The sequence below is a fragment of the Pipistrellus hanaki genome, assembly GCF_964339955.1.
Source record: "Pipistrellus hanaki genome assembly, chromosome: 18".
Taxonomy (NCBI): domain Eukaryota; kingdom Metazoa; phylum Chordata; class Mammalia; order Chiroptera; family Vespertilionidae; genus Pipistrellus; species Pipistrellus hanaki.
This window is the reverse complement of record NC_140520.1, coordinates 2224712-2241849: the sequence shown is the minus strand read 5'-3', so window position 1 is coordinate 2241849 and position 17138 is coordinate 2224712. Positions and strand designations below refer to the sequence as shown.

At 38.7% G+C, this 17138-nt stretch overlaps 1 protein-coding gene across 4 annotated transcripts in view; it reads right to left on the bottom strand.

Moving 5' to 3' along the window:
• CSDE1 (cold shock domain containing E1) overlaps positions 1 to 17138 on the bottom strand; it is a 34707-nt gene that overhangs the window by 4173 nt on the left and 13396 nt on the right. For 2 of the 4 annotated variants that reach the window (XM_084866187.1, XM_084866189.1), the window contains 14 exons: positions 15745 to 15943; positions 14653 to 14762; positions 14164 to 14256; positions 13455 to 13552; positions 11352 to 11433; positions 10898 to 11026; positions 10669 to 10794; positions 9837 to 10049; positions 7275 to 7415; positions 7026 to 7190; positions 4997 to 5104; positions 4332 to 4507; positions 3693 to 3805; positions 2378 to 2497 (listed from right to left, as the gene is read on the bottom strand). In XM_084866187.1, coding sequence (XP_084722313.1) covers positions 2378 to 2497; positions 3693 to 3805; positions 4332 to 4507; positions 4997 to 5104; positions 7026 to 7190; positions 7275 to 7415; positions 9837 to 10049; positions 10669 to 10794; positions 10898 to 11026; positions 11352 to 11433; positions 13455 to 13552; positions 14164 to 14256; positions 14653 to 14762; positions 15745 to 15943 — 1873 coding nt within the window. The remainder of the gene's footprint in view (positions 1 to 2377; positions 2498 to 3692; positions 3806 to 4331; positions 4508 to 4996; positions 5105 to 7025; positions 7191 to 7274; positions 7416 to 9836; positions 10050 to 10668; positions 10795 to 10897; positions 11027 to 11351; positions 11434 to 13454; positions 13553 to 14163; positions 14257 to 14652; positions 14763 to 15744; positions 15944 to 17138) is intronic. The other 2 variants (XM_084866188.1, XM_084866190.1) reach the window with 1 other exon arrangement.

Here is a 17138-nt window from a genome sequence, read left to right as displayed (position 1 = left end):
TTATTACCTTAATAGCTAGTGAACAGTTTTAAACGAAATTAAAATGATACTATCACTTATAATCTCATCACCCAAAATCTGAGCTTTTTAAGCACTATGGGTTACTGTATGATCCCTTTGATTATCTTCTTCTCAAAGTCATGTATGAGCCAACCGAAGTATTTCCAACTCACACTCAAGTAGGTATTAAACAGTAAGCCAGGTACATTCAAAGACAATGCAAATAAATTTACTTGCCATTCCACCTCCTTTCTTTGTTCTGACTTTGACACCCTCAAATCAAAGGGCACCTTTTTCCTAAGTCACTTTTTCTAGAGTGCCATCCTGTACACAAAAAGGTTGCGGGTTCAATTCCCAATCAGGGCAGCACGGACACAGGTTGCAGGTTCAACCCCCGTCTGGGCACAATAGATGTTTCTCTCTCACTCCTCCCTGCCCTCCTCTCTCTAAAATCAATGAAGAGTGTACCCTCGGATAACGGTTAAAGAATAAAAGAGCTAGATGGTAAATATTATAGGTCATTCTATAAATCACAACTACTCAACTTTGCTGTTGTAGTCAGAAAGCTACCAAAGACAATACAAGGATGGGCAGAGGTAGTTTTACAGTTGTTTATATAAAAAATAATACAATAAACTGTTTCACATATTCATGACTGTAAACCTATTTTTGTCCACCTTGTATGTAAACGAGTGTCAGCTGTGTTTCAAAAAACAAACAAACAAACTTCAAAGAAACAAACCACAGCCCTAGGTGGTTTGGCTCAGTGGATAGAGCATCGGCGTGAGGACTGCAGGGTCCTGGGCTCGATTCCAGTCAAGGGCGCATGCTCGGGTTGGGGGCTCCAACCCCAGTAGGGGGCTTGCAGAAGGCAGCGGTCAATGATTCTCTTTCATTATTGGTGTTTCTATCTCTTATCTCTCTCTCTCTCCCTTCCTCTCTGAAATAAAAAAAAACAAACAAAACAAAAACGCCCACAGCCCTATCTGATTTGGTTCAGTGGATAGAGTGTTGGCCTGCGAACTGAAAGGTCCTGGGTCTGATTCTAGTCCTTATATGGACTCATATTTAATCTTATTCTGAAGTTGAAGATATTATCTCATCTAAAGATGAAGAAACTGAGCTAGGAAGATCTAAGTAATCTGTCCAAAGTTATCCAGCTAAAACGGAAGAGATGGAGTTCAGATCTAGGTCTCCCTGACTCCAAAGCTCATGGTCTTACCTTACATCCAGTTACAGATGTATTCCTGAATAAGGAAAGAACGATTCTCACCATCAAGTGGCCTTGGCCTGTCTAATTCCAGAAAACTCTAGGCTTAAGAGATTTCAGAAAAGTTTTGGACTATATGCTATAGCCATTGTTGAAGAATAAGTGTATTGAAGGGTTGGGAATGCAAAAGAAGTAAAAGGAACATTTAGAGAGGAAGAAGGGTGATCTGATATCTCACGAGTTAGCTGCCATGTCCCTCAGGCCCATTTCGGGGTACGGTGTCATGATGGCCTTACTTTAAAAGCCTGGTTTGCTATTAAATGAACTCGTATTTGGAGGTGTGCGCAGTGGGGCACTGGTTCTATGTAAAACACTAATTCCCGAGAACCTCATGAAGTAAAGGAACATGCTATGAAGCTTCATTTCTCTCTCAGAAGACCTACTCATCCCCAGTCTTTGCTCCTCTGACTCACACACAACAGATTTCCTGTTTGTGAGCCAGGCCATCATCTTTGGTTGGAATTTCAAACCCTCTCATCAACCCAATTATTTTGGTAATTTTGCTAAACTAATTATCCACTGTTCCTACTATCATTTCTATTGCAAACTTATTTTACACACAAAGTGGATCTTCTTTGGTGGTAACTGTTAGCGGTGAGGTGCAGCATCAGAATTCAGGGAGCTACTAAAGATGGGGAGAAAAAAGCAGAAAGTGGAAAATACAGGGAGCATTGGGCTTAGAGACAAGTAGTTGGTAAAATTCCCCTGGAACCCTAAATATTAAGGAATAGATATCTTGAACTTTCACAGGAAGCATACATTTTTATGTAATTGAATAATTAGAAAAATGTGTTAATACTGATGTAAATAACGAGTGAATAATAGAAAAAACTATAAAGTTGTACTAAATCAAGTCAATTGTGAATATTTGCTTGTCTGTGATAAGTGTGAGATTCTGCTCTCAGTCCATTTCAATAGCGCTCAGTTAGCTGCATAGGCAGCAGTGATCTGTTCACACAGTGGTCAGTTGTTCACCACGTAAACGCAGGCTGATCTCGCTTCCAGGGACATGGAAATAAAAGCCATGCACGGGGAGGAAAGTCACTTTCCTTAGTTCAGTTTTTAAGGAATTTGGAAACAACTGCAACCCAATAGAGATGCTCTTACCTTCCTCCATGATCTCAATCATCCCTTGGTACTCGGTCTGTGTTGGATCAACACTTCTCAGGGGGCGAATGACTTTGCCAGAGTAGATGGTAGGATCTGCTTCTTCAGTAATACCATTCACTACAAAACAGATTTATAAATATATTCTACTATTTTATTTACACTCCGGCTCACAGGAAAGAGAGCGAAGATCACTGGAACAATGGGACAGAAGACTGGTGGCTCTAGCCAGGTGGTGCAGTTGGTTGGAGCATCTCACCAAAAGGTTGCGAGCTGAATCCCGGTCAGGGCACATACCCAGGTTTCTCGTTTTGTCCCTGGTTGGGGTGCAGGTGGGAGGCAACCACTTGATTTTTCTTTTTCACATTGACTTTTCTCTCTCTCCCCCTCCCTTTGCTTTAAGATTAAAAAAAAATTGGTTGGTTGCCAGCTATTTATTTCTAAACTACCATTAAAATAAAGTTAATTTGCTTAAGGAACTAACAAACATACATATTTAAAACATGTCTTGCTCTCTCACCTTTCCAGTGACCAAATGGTACTTTTTTGTGAGGCTTTCCCTGGTCTCTAAAATGGCAACCCCAATACTCACATACATTCCTGATTTATGTTATATTAACAGTATGTATTACTGTCTTTCTAAGCATACTACATACATATTTTACCCATCTCTGTTTGCTTGTAATAGGGAATATAAATATAAATCCCAAAGATCAGGAGTTGCTGATTTATTCACTGCTCCCCCTCTTCCTCCCCCACAAAAACATAGCATGCACTTAATATTTATCAAATGGAAATGAACATCCTTAGCTGTCATTTCTCTAGGTCTAAACAAGAGAAAGTATTATTTGGGGAGGTCAGATAAAAGTCAAAAGTTGACTGCAGGCCTTTAAAAAATTAGAGATGCTAAATAGCAACGATTTTCTTAAGTTTCCATTATTTTTCACATTGACTCATCCTTCTAAAGGAAAGCCTCTCTCCTCAACCCTGGGAAGATTTATATCTTGGGGTTATTTTTAAAAGAGATATTGAATTGAAAATAAAGAAAATAATCTAAAATATCTAGAACGGAGTTCTCAAACTTCAGTGTTCATCAGAATCACCCTGAGAATCAGTAAAACAGACCGCCCCTCTCCAGGGTTTCAGAAGGCTGGGCTGGGGCCAGAGAACCTTATTTCTAAAAAGTGGCCAGGGGATACTGCTGCATCTGGGGATCGCAGTTGGAGAACCTCTGATCTAAAAAAATTGAATTTTTTGCTCCTTCTCCCAGCCGATTATCCCTCCTCTCTCACCAAAACATAGCCTGATAAATTACCCGAGTGCGTTTTGTTGACTTTCTCTGCGCTGACTTTGTTGCCTTTGCCTTTGGACAAGCTGTACTCGACCATGTCCCCCAGCTCCAGGCTATCCACATCGCCAGAGAACTCACTGAGGGGGAAGGAAATGACAGTGCATAAGCAACAGTGACAAGCAGCCCTTCTTTCTTATGTAACAACATTCACAGGTGCCTAGCTATACTGCTTTAAGCACATTATATGGACTGATTCATTTAATCCTCATAAGCAACCTATGAGAAGGTACCATTACCCCCAGCTTCAAGATAATGAAACGAAGACACCAGGAGGTAAAGTTCATAGATAGTAAGTGGTTGTAAGAGCCCATGCTCTTAACCGCTATTCCATCTTATAACATCAAAATCACACATACAACTCTGGTAGCAACATATAAACGACTATTCCTTTCACTGAACCAGAAAGTCTCCTATCCAATGTTCACAACATGTACAAACCTTTCTACATCTTTTGGCCACATGTTCTCTCTACAAAAGAAGATAACTTTTCACTAATATAAAAATTGCAATAAAAAATATGTAACTGCCCAATACTAAATGTTTTTGACTCTAAAATCAAAGAATGAATAGTAAGCTATAAGTTCCTAAAAAGGCATTTCTTACCTGTAATGGAAAAAGATTTCCTTATCATGATTGGCTGTTTCAATAAATCCAAAATTATCCTTCAGAGTTGCCACATAACCCAAGAGCCTCTTGGAGTTAGAATTTCGACCTAAAAGTCGCACACAGGTCGCAACCTGCTGTCCAGGCCTCTGTTTGTCACTAATACTAAACTCCACCTGTGGGAAATAAGGATCGTCATTAATACCACGTCATTTCCACACCAAGCTCTTAACTTACTATGCTTTCCACTCCAAATATCCTGTGTAAATAAATTCTTAATTTCTCTGAAAGAGGGCTATCAGAAAACCAGACATACTGAATAAGAGAAAAATGAAAGCAATATAAAATCATTGGTGTGAATTCACTTTGATAATGTTTCAGTGGCTGTCTTAACTTTCTTACTAGTATTAATTTTATCTAAGCTAAGTGATTTAGGCATATCTTATCTAATGTTTACATATTGGCTTCATAAAGAGCTTAAGAGCTTGCTAGACCCCGTTCTAATTGAATATACTGTTCTTAAATAAGAGGTTCATATAGTAAACTTGTAAGCACATAAAATTTTATTAGTACACCATCTATCTGTGAAATTCCTACTATAACAACTATTTCACAGAATTAATAATTAAGATGCTCCCAGTCTAAAACAAGCAGGATTCTCTTACCTTATCCCCTATTTGAGGAGAAGTAGATCCGTCCACATCCTTGGCTTGAAAAGCAATAGTCAATTTCACCCCACAATCATCATAAGCAATAATACCATCCTCAGCCTCCTAAAGAATGTAGAACAAAAAAGCAATATAAAAACAGTGATAGGTCTTATAGACCCTTGAGCTAATCAATTGGCACAGCTGTAAAAATGCCCTATCCAGGATTCTGACAATAGATTTTCAGATGAATAAAAGGCAGTCTTGCCTTAATCCAGAATTGATTCAATTTGCTATAATTGGGTCCTTTAGTCTTAAGAAGCTAATTTTTGCTGCTGAGGAAAACCTTATTGAAAATTTATTACATGCCCATTCCATACTATTCAAGCCAATCAGAAATCAGACTGGGCATGTATTTTCAACCAGGTGGAAATTCTGTAGGACAGGAAGACTTATCATCATCTGTTTTGAATATCCCAAAGTACTCAAAGTATATAATGGTAATCAATATATTTGCCAATGCATGAGGATTTGCAGTTCAGGGTATTTGATATTCAGGTAAGTGATTACGCTATGACAGGCCAATGTTTTCAAAGTAACACTTAAATCACTGTCAAACACCAGAGGTGACGCTAAGGATCTGACTGGTTAAGGGAAGAGTGATGTCATGTCGCTCAGGGAATTCAGGTCTGACTCCAATGGCATTGACTCTTGCCAGTTATATGATGTCACAATATCAGCATTCATTTGTGCTCTCTCCCCATTAACCTCAATATCCAGTCAACACCTGACAAGACAGTATATACTGAGTATATTAACTAGAGATAAGATGATCCCTGCTCTAATGTATCTTCTTTTGTCTGCAATTATGCTGTCTCTAGTTCAAGAACTACTTAAACTATTGCTGAAACCAGTTTGGCTCAGTGGTAGAGCGTCGGTCTGTGGACTGAAAGGTCCCAGGTTCGATTCCGGTCAAGGGCATATACATTGGTTACGGGCACATCCCCGGTAGGGGGTGTGCAAGAGGCAGCTAGTTGATGTTTCTCTCTCATTGACGTTTCTAGCTCTCTCTCTCTCTCCCTTCCTCTCTGTAAAAAATCAATAAAATATTAAAAAAAAAACACTACTTAAACTATTAAATAATTTCCTATCCAGCCTCTTCCATCTTTTGTCTTTCTCCATCCCCTTCCAGGGTTCCTACTAATGCCAGTATCTTCCTGAACTGCACACCTGATGATGTAACCTTCCAACAGAAAACTTTTTCTGAGTACAGAACAAGGTCTAAATTTCTTAAGAGTAGCAACCAACACCTTCTTAATCTATCTGTATCCTGATCTTTTCATCCTTATTTCTCCGACTCACCCCACAAAAGAAAAAGTACCCATCTTCCTGTCAAACTACTTAGTGCTTCTAAAGAAATCCCGAGCATTTCCCCCTGTATCTCTGTGTAATGCATGTCCTTTCCTCCTTTATCCCCACCTATTAAATGTCATGCTACAATGAAAACACCTCCGATTCTGCTAGTTTAGAATTGCACCAGAGTGAAAATGACCTTTTACAGAGACATTTTATATTCTATATGAATTGTTTCTATGAAAGCCTCCACTGTATTTACTTGATAGCAGATTTGGTGGACCTTTCAATAAACGAAGCTCAAATGTGTGAAGTGCATCTACCTATATTTGAAAGTTTTAAACTGCTCAGAAGAATGTACTGTCATTCTAGCAGGGTCATTTTAGGACACTTGGTAGTATCTAGAACCACTTTTGACTGTCACACAGGGGGTGGGGGGGGAGATACTGGCCTCTAGTGAGCAGAGGTTAGGGATGCTACTAAACATTCCACAATGCACAGAACAGCCCCACGCCCACAAAGATTTATCCAGCCCCAAATGTCCATAATGCTGAGATTCAAAAACCTTGCTCTGGTTTAGTTAATATAACAGGGAGTTCTAAAAGATAATACCCCATTATTATGTGGAGAGTGTTTGCCTTTAAGCAGAAAAGGAATAAAGAGCTACAAAAATTTCCGACGATGTAAGACTTACCTTCTCCTTGCCTTTATTTGGGCTAGTGGTTTTGGGATTGGGAAAAGTGGCTTCTTTTTCTACAGTGCCCAGAAAACGATGATCTGAATGGGAATGGAACGAAACCGTGCCCTTGGGAAGCTTTTTAATCCTAATAGCATGATTTCTTTGGGCAGAGAGCATATCCTACAAGCAACGAACAAAAATAACTTAAACTGGAAAAGGAAGCATAAAAAACAAAACCACTGACTTTTCTCAAAAACTACTCACAGGAACCACAGTAAACTCTACTTCGTCTGCAATATGGAGCTGGTTCCCATCCAGAATTTCACTGTAGTGGAAGAACATGCGAGCATCGCGATCCACACACTTGATGAAGCCAAAACCATCTCTCATGGCAGCAATCACACCCTGAAACACAAAGAAGTTACATTGGCTGTGAAGCTTTTCAAAACATTTAAGCAAACAAACATATTCAAGTTAAATTAGGAATTCTTTGACCCAAATTCTGTATCCACACTGTAATTTTCCTTTCATCTTTTTTCATTTTAAGAGTGTGTTTATTAAAGCCGGGGACCGTGAAACAAGGAAGGGCGAAGTATAGAAGCAGCAACAGGAGAGAGCCTGAGCAGGGCTCTTGGCTGAGGCGTCAGAGAAAGGGGGCCTTGGAGACAGCTTCAGGGGTTAGCCTGGGACGAGCTGCCGCTGTCCACTGCTCCCCTGGTGGAAAGTTTCATGGGTTTCCCTAGAGTTTAGAAGATGTACCCTGTGAGGGAAGGTGAGGGCAAAGAAACAGCTTGGGTGTCCTGGGAAGGAGAGAGTGCAGTAATTTTTCCATTTAAATACAAACTCACTGCTTTCAGTGAAGTAAACCAATTTCTAAGCAACTGAGACCCGCCAGATGCTACACTCCTTGGCCAACATGCCCTAGGAAAAGTTGGATTTCAATGTAAATATATGCAGCACAATGTACTCCATTTAATTCTCAATTCTGTGAACTTAGTAGTATTATTATGTTTTTGTAAGATATGACAATCAAGGCTGAGACGGGTTAAACAATTTGTCCAAAGCACACAGCTAGTAAGAGGCAGACAAGATTACAAACAAGGTCCAAACTTAATGACAATATGATTTCCAGAGATATAAAAAAAAAAATCTAGCCGAAACCGGTTTGGCTCAATGGATAGAGCGTCAGCTTGGGGACTGGAAGGTCCGGGGTTCGATCCCGGTCAAGGGCATGTACCTTGGTTGCGGGCATATCCCCAGTAGGGGGTGTGCAAGAGGCAGCTGATCGATGGCTCTCTCTCATCGATGATTCTAGCTCTCTATCTCTCTCCCTTCCTCTCTGTACAAAATCAATAAAATATATTAAAAAAAAAATCAAAAAAAAATCTATAGGCCGAGACTTCAAATACTTGAACAGTCAACTAAAGGTAACTCTCTGATCTATACCTCAAAAATTTTATGTGAGTGTAGGCACAGGAAGGACTTAAGGTTTAGGTCTGAAGACTAAGATAGAGAAAATCCTTTCCTCACTAAATCATCAGCTCTGTGAGGGCATTATATCCAGAGCGGAGGGCACATGGCAGGTCCTCAAATGTTCCCTGAAGCACAATTATTGACATTTAATCCTTGATGTTGGTAGCCAAGCTACTCAACAACGAACTCATGCCATAAAGCAAAAGCAGATCCTTCCTGAGAAATGTTTTTTTTTAAATCATGCGTTTAAATCTCCAGATTTTTAAAATTATTTTTATTTTATTGTTTAAAGTATTACATATAGTAGAAAATCTATCTCCTTTATTCCCCCCACTGACCTTCCCCTACCCGCCACCCCATCGCAAGCCCTCATCCCACCCCCCCAGTGTCTTCTGTCCATTGGTGTGCTTATATACATGCATACAAGTCCTTTGGTTGATCTCTTTCCCCACCTCCCCAACACTCCCCAGCCTTCCCGCTGTAATTTGACAGTCTGTCCGGTGCTTTACTGCCTCTGAATCTATCTTTTTGTTCTTCGGGTTATAATGTTTTTTATTTTCCATAAATGAGTGAGATCATGTGGTATTTTTCTTTCATTGCCTGGCTTATTTCACCTAACATAATGCTCTCCAGATCCATCCTAAATCTCCAGATTTTTAGTTAAGATATACTGTAGATGTTATGACTCAAAACAGAACTAAATGTAAATTACATTAGGGAAAGTTAATTCATGAAAACTGAGCTTGTAAAAAACAATCCTGGTATATGTCACTCCTAAACATATACCCACTAAAAGAATTCACAAAGTCCAGATGTAAAAACAAAAGAAACAAACTTCTCTATCTTTAATCTAGAGTTTACTAAACAGTTTGGGAAAATCTGCTTTCTCAAATCTTCTGTCTTCCTTCATATATAAGGCCAGATAACCACTGACTCTCAGAAGACCTTGAAAATCATCCTGTCCAAATTTCCATTCTAAAACTTCCCCACATCTTGCCGAAACCAGTTTGGCTCAGCGATAGAGCGTCGGCCTGGGACTGAAAGGTCCCGGGTTCGATTTCGGTCAAGGGCATGTGCCTTGGTTGGGGGCACATCCCCAGTGGGGGGTGTGCAGGAGGCAGCTGATCGATGATCCTCTCTCATCCATGTTTCTAACTCTCTATCCCTCTCTCTTCCCCACATCTTTACAAGGTTAAGTAGCAAAACTAGATGTCAAACCTAGACTGACTCGCACTGTTATTAATTACCTTAACAAGCAACAGTCCAATATTGTCATTCACTTAAATAATTTTTAATATAGAATTACAACACCACTCCACCTTTATACCGATACTTATAACAACCAACACTTACCATTTCTCTGGCTTCATTAGTGAACTGAAATGTATTTGATAGAACTTCTATGTTGGTTGCTCGTTCTAATTTGTCACGTCGATCTGTTGAAATATTAAACCTAACATGGTCGCCTTCCAACAGGGTCACCTTGGATTTCGTATCTTTGTCTCCAAAGGGAAGTTCTTTAGGAATCACAAAGTTAACTTTAATGCGCCCCGGCAGTGGGTCATTCTGATGAGAAGGAAAAACTATTTTTAGCTGGAGATTTCCCACCCTTCCTAGTTCTAAGTCAAACAAGAAGAACACAGCAAACCCACACTATTTATAACAGCTCCCTAAAGGGAGAAAAGGGGTGGACAACTAAGTCCGCTTTGAAAGCCCTTAGTGCTATGGTAACATGATAAAACCACGAAAGCACAACATACAGCAAAGGTGCTGATGCAGCAGTTCTAAGAAAACGGATTTAGGTTCTTATGTTTTACATTTCCTTAGCACTATCGCTGACTCCTACCCCCATTCGTTTCCCAGACTCATCTCTTTCACCCACAAAAGAAACAAAACGAACTGGCAGTGGGTGACACAGTGGTGGAAACAAGTGTGCCCCCAAACGGTCCTTTTCCATTTTAACAAGCACCGCTTTGGTTCCCTTTTCCTTATGGCTCAGTATCACAGCAAAACAAAATTAAAAAACTGCACTCATGGATAAATCAATCAATAGCTTCTCATTTAGCTTAATTAGACATATTAAGAAATATTTCATTGCTCTAATACCACATAACTACATTAATCAAATAGAATCAAAATTCTGTTACCGATGAGGCAAAGACGACTCCAGAAAAAGACCATTTACCTGGTTTTTACTGGTAACTTTTGGGATAACTTTGGTTACAGTTCCTTCAAAATGTTCAAAGCTGATATCTTCAAAAATGACTGTTCCTTGAGGCAATAGTCTGACATCCGTTGCAACTTCTTTACCCTAAACCCAAAGGAAGTGGGAGGCATGTCATTTTAAATGTTTCCTAAAAATGTAATTCATTACTGATCTTACGAAGTCACGTGAAAGCAGTTGGCGGTCTTACATTCCTGTCCTTGATTGTGAATTCCACGTCATCTCCAGGCTGTAAGGCTTCCAGGTCACCCTTAAACTCACTGTAGTGAAAGAATATCTCTTTGACAACATCACCTCTTTCAATAAAGCCAAACGCCTCCTGCAGCCAAACAAGAAGTCACAAACATTATATACTGGTGAGCGTGTGTATTTATGATTACAATTAACAATCAATAAACCTTCTCATAAAATTATACTGCTATGAAACAATAAATTTGGTAAAGCCCAATACTATCAATGAAATGGCCCATTTGAAAGAAAATAATGAATTAGTAACCAAAGAATTTTAAGAGATTATTAAGGTTAACAGTAAAATATTTTCAACGAGAAGACAGAGGAAAAACAAAAGCTTTATTAAGTTTGAAGTAGAAGACATAAAATAGTCAAAGAAAAAAACTCAAGTTTCTCAAATTATTGCTATTTACCTTCATGGCACAAACCACTCCCTGACAGCGGGCTTGTTTCTTTTTCAACAGCATAATGTTCCGAGCACTCACAGCACCAGTGCTGGAGGGAGTAAGTGGGCGGGAAAGGGGTATCACAGAGAGGGGAAAAATGCAATGGGTTCGTTAGACACAGTGAGTTGAAAGGAACAAACAATAAACTAGTTTTCTGAGGCCTCAAGAATTCTATCACAGTAAGGTTTATGACACCTGATTGTTTTCACATGGCTTCATATGCAAAAAAAACTTTTGCTCAAAATCCCTAGCCTTCTAAATGAGGAACATACATATAATCATTGTTCTCGTGGACTGTTAAAATGACACCATGGTACATGATGTTCTGCTTTTCCATTACAACAAAAGAAATAAAGCCACAACTACATGCAACCAAAGACAGGGAATGCTCGTCTTAGGAAGGTCATTCATTAAACGCACATGTGAATAGTCACTCTGTGCTACAGGCAAAGGTTTTGGAGATAGAGAGATGAATAAGAGATGGCCCGTTGGCAGTGACTGACTTTAGTAACTATTTCATCAATTTTTTTTTCTGATTAAACAGCCATAAAAAGATGAGTAAATGCAGTTATTATAGGGGAAATTTGCTATGCTTTACAAAATGATTCACTTTCATTGAAACCAGTTAGATAATATCACATGCTGCTATACTGTCCCCATCTCTGAGCAGTAGCAATGTACATTTGATTTCGTCTTAAAGATGGCAGATTGTGTAAGATGCAATAGTATTTGTTGATGTAGTTGCTTTTTAAGAGCTGCAGACCAAGCAATTACTTCTCTTAATTCTTCATGAAGAAATTGTAACCAAATTGTGCTTTTTACTTCAAAAATCAGACTAACAAAGACACAGAAAAAAAATTCCTACTTGCCTTTGCAACTTGCTGAAGTGAAAAGGCTTTCGACTCAGATTGGGATTTAAATATCTGCCATTGAAAACTTTAGGACCGTTACTGTATGAGAACAAACCTCGGTTTACAGTTTTGTTATCAGGCGAAGCTGTTCTGAGGATTAACAACTATTTCACTGCGATGCCTGGCACATGTGAGGACCTGATAAAGGTTAAGGAAAGCCCTCTCACTGGCTCCCCCTCCACTCAAGCTCTAGCCTCTGGTTTCCTTCTTGAGATTAAACTGAGGTATTCAGACTTAACTTTGTAATATCCCAAACCACAACTCAATCTAATTCCTTCGAGTCTTACAGAAGGTAAGGCTCAAGGCCAATGATTCTGCACAAGCTCTTGGGACTTTTGCTGTTGGAAAGTGCATTTCTAGCACTTTTCCAACTTCCCATTTTTAACCTCCTTCTGTGCTTTTATTTCCCATCTCCCCCATCCCCAAATAAAAATAACCATCCTTGGGCTTTCCTAACTACACTTCCCTTAACTGCTTATGCCTCGGAAATCAACAGCTATTATTCCCTGCCCGTTACTAGCTCCTCTCACTTCTAGGTGTAACTGCATATTCAATCTCCACCCAGAAATACCTCAAATTCCAAATGTCAAACTAAGTATAATTCTTTTCCCACCCTCATTTCGCCACCTTACCACCACTGGCCTTTTTGTATCGGGCCCTCAACTTTCCTATTACCTCTCGTATAACTGCCTCTACTTTAGAGCACCCCCGCTCTCCAAAGGCTGCCCTCTCCGCCCCTTCCAATCATCTAACGCTATCACACTTAACGCCCTATGGGACAGAGCTCAAGCTGCTTCTTCCCACGATCCAGTCAATTCAACCAACGCCAAGTATCCCCCAACACTTCCTCTCCCCAGGACACTTTCTCCCTCCCCCCCCTAGTGACCTTACCTCCTTCCCCCAAAGGCCACACCGCTGCTGTGCTCTCGCAACATCTTCACCAACCTCTGGAACAGCTAACTCCTTAAAAACTGTTCCTATTTTTGACATCCTTTACAATACCCATCATAGAATGCACCCCCTCAAATGCTTAGTGATCAATGAAAAATTTACAGGATCATAAACATTATCCAGTTACAAGCTAGGTTTATAACTCCCTTCAAATTTCTTATTGCAAAAAAGGAAAATCATGTAGGTAGGGGGGAAAAAAAGAACTTACTGTTTATTGTTATCAATTACAAAATTTATTTTATCTCCGGTTTCCAGCTGAACGTTCCCTTCCACGTCTTCAGGGGTGTAAGTCAGATAAAACACTTCCTGTGAATTAATAAGTTATTATTACTATATTGGCAGGATGCATGTTTACGGTATAGTGTGACTTACTTTGTTAAATAGCTCTTAAACTGGCATTTTAAGACAAATTCCTTAAAGTTAAATGCTTTATGACAAGCACATTGTTTATTCATATAAACACACACTTCCCCTCCATGATGCTGATGACTTCTGCGAGTCCACAGCTGAGCAGCAATCCAACTTCAAAAAGCTCACACACGGAAGCGTTTGCCCAGAGACTGTAGTTACATTTCAAAAGACCAATTTTTATAAAAGGCATTCCAAACCAAAAAGCTGGAGTTAGTGCTTAAAAGAAACCAGAAAAAAGATCCCCTCCCTCAACCCCCAAAAAGTGAGTAAAGGAGCATTTTACCTTAATTTCTAACTAAGGTCACACGTGGGCAAGCTAAAACACTTGGAAGTCCTATAGATTTTTGTGCTTTTAATGTTTTTGTTATGCTGCACTCAAAGCCTTAGAAACCAAATTTAAAATTGATTTTATCTACTGCAGCTTACGTTTTCTATTTTGAATTAAAGGACGCTTATAGGTCACATGGTGGATCAGGCAAAGGTTTAAGAAAAATACACAAGTTTACCCCATTACGTTCGTAGCATACACTCCCTGTTGGACTCTGACCCGGGGCAGCTGGAGATTTACTCTCTAAGTTGTGAGGAACAGCGCACACAACCTACCAGTCAAAAAAAAAAAAATTTCCATTGCTAATCATTTCAGGAGCAGCACTGTGCAATATAAACTGAATTTTAATATCCTCTATACTCTACACAGGGATGCATTTAGTATGATCCACAGAGGATGCCATGCTGCCAAGTTTCCAACTTACAGACATAAACGGACTGTAAGTGCAAACTCTGGGTTCTTTGTAAAAACCCAAATTGAGTCTTGACCATTTTTAAATTTCAGGTCAAGAAATGCCAGTGCTTCTGATAGAATTTTAAAATAATGATCTTTATATACTATAGCTCTCTTGCGTGCAAACTGAGGAGATGGGGAATCTTCCTTTGCTAATGGGAAAGATATGCAAATGCAGGGCCCGAAGAAAACACGAAGCATCAGAGCCACTCACTTGTCCATTCATTCGGTCTTCAGGGAGGATTTCTTGTTTTATCTTCACCAGTTTAACAGCAATGGGTTTCCCAGTCCGCCGGTCAGATGATACTTCAAATTCAACATCGTCTAAAATATAGAAAGTGCTGTTTGTTGTACTAATTTTGATAAAATAGTAGCTCATGTTCAACCTAAACTTAATGTGGCATTTGAGCTGCCTTACACTAGTGATTCCCAAAGTGGGATCCCTGCACCGACAGCAGCCACTCCCCGGAAGCTTGGCAGAAACACAAGTTCCCGGGTCCCACTCCAGTCCTATTAAAAAGCAAACTCTGGGCAGCAGTACAGCAATCTAAGCTTTTAACAAGACTTCCAGGTAATTCTGATACACATTAATGTTTCAAAACCATTGCTTTAGACTAAGCCATATCTTAGTTTTCATTGCATTTACACATGCCGCAAATAAGGCAATATAACAATCATGACCTTTGGCAAGTTTTTTTAACCTCTGTACCTCAAGCGTATAACGAGAACTAACCAAAATAATATTCTCATAGGGTTTAGAGTACTTGGTACATAATATATTCATGTTAACTATTGTTTGTACTTTTTCCTCCTCAAAGATATTTTTAAAAATACACACTGAGACTTGTTAACGTCAGTCCTTTAATAAATAAGCCACACATTTTCACATGGAAAAATGGCTTCTCTGGCGTTAGCCAAGATGATTTTTCATATAGTGCAAGTGTGAAGCTGAAAGAGTTATTTTTTCAGGTACTACCAAACTAGTACCTGGTAAAATAATCAAAACTAACACTAGAAAAGTTGAATCTTTCTATGGGCCTAAAAATCAAGTACAGTATAAAGAGTCATTATTAGGGGAGTAACTTAAACCTTCTAAGTATTTAAAAAACATTCCAAGATATCTTTTAATCAGCCTTTCATCGCTCAAAAAGACAACACTACAATAGAAATCAGAATTCTGCTAGTTTATATAGACATACTTCAGTAATTGGTAGAATTAAAAGACCCAAACTAACACTCATTAGCAAGTTGATATGAAAAAGAAATTTGTGATTGGTTTTTTAAAAAAGGAGAATCAACAGATTACCTCCTACTTTTAAGTCCTGCAGGTTGCCGTTATACTGTGAACAGTGGAAGAAAAGTCTAGCTTGCCGTTCTGAACACTGAATGAATCCGTAAGAGGTTAGCAGTTTTTCAATAACCCCCGTTTCTCGCAGTGCTGCTGAAGTACCATTGGGGTACCCATTGTGTCCATTGTTATGGAGAAGGTTTGGATCAAAGCTCATCTGTTTTGAAAAGAAAAAGAACTCAATATATACAGACCTGTACATTACCTCCACAGCGTAGGCCTAATTAACAAATCATTAAAATTTTAATATAAAAAGGAAAACAAAATAAAGATAAAACCGATAAATGGGAGATTATGGGCTTTTATTGTTGAAATGCAAATTTAGCTATTAAAACATTTCAGAGTAAATATTTTAATTATTTTGGGAAATTGTCCCAATTTATGGTAGAATTTTTGCTTACTAGAAAACAAATTTCCAGATGCTAGTATTAAGGTAAATCAACAACGTAAGTAAAAGCTGCCTTTATGTTAACTTTAAGAACAATCTTAAAACAATTTGGTAATTATTATTTAAGAGATGGCAATCTAAACTATGAGCACACTTCCTTAAGAAATTTATTAACACTTACTTTGAAACTTAAAATGGAAACCTTAAGGCTATTTCATAAGCATGCACCTTGAAAACAATTAAGTTAGTAGAGATTAAATAAACTTTATAGGCAATACTTATTTCAAATCAGAAAATATCAGAATGCATGCATGCTTAGGTTCCTTTAATGGAAAACAACCCAAAATAGTGAGTTAGAAAACAAGTGTTTTCTAACATAAACTCCAAGAAAAAAATTCTTCAATTCTGAAAATGTTCAATCATTTCACAGGTACTTTTAAGAAGTCTTCACCTGTTTTAGACACTGATAATATCTCTAAATGCCGTTATTTTTATGATCAGATAAAGCAAAGGAAAACGTTCCTTAGAGAAAAGGGGAGCTATTTAGATGTAATGCAATGCAACCTCTTTAGTTCATCAAATACTGTCCTCACATCAGATATTTAAGCCATAAAAACAAATTATTTGTGGCTTATAAGCATTTCGTTTAAGTGCAAAGTTGAACATTAATAAAAATGTTTTTCAGTAGGAAAAAGTACTCAAGTTGTAGGAAGACAAAGCCAAGCACAAATACTTAAACCATGTGTGGGATGGCCAGATGATGCGAAGCAAAGCTATCGAATTTAGTTCTAGTTCTTTCATGCTTAATATTATTCTGTCTGACATGTGTTAACTCATTTAATCTTTACAAAAACCCATGAGAAGTATTTCCCCATTTTAACAATGAGGAAACACAGAGAGACTAAATGACTCGCCAAAGTCAAATGGGAGTGATGTCAAACCAAGAAGGGCCAATGTCTACAAT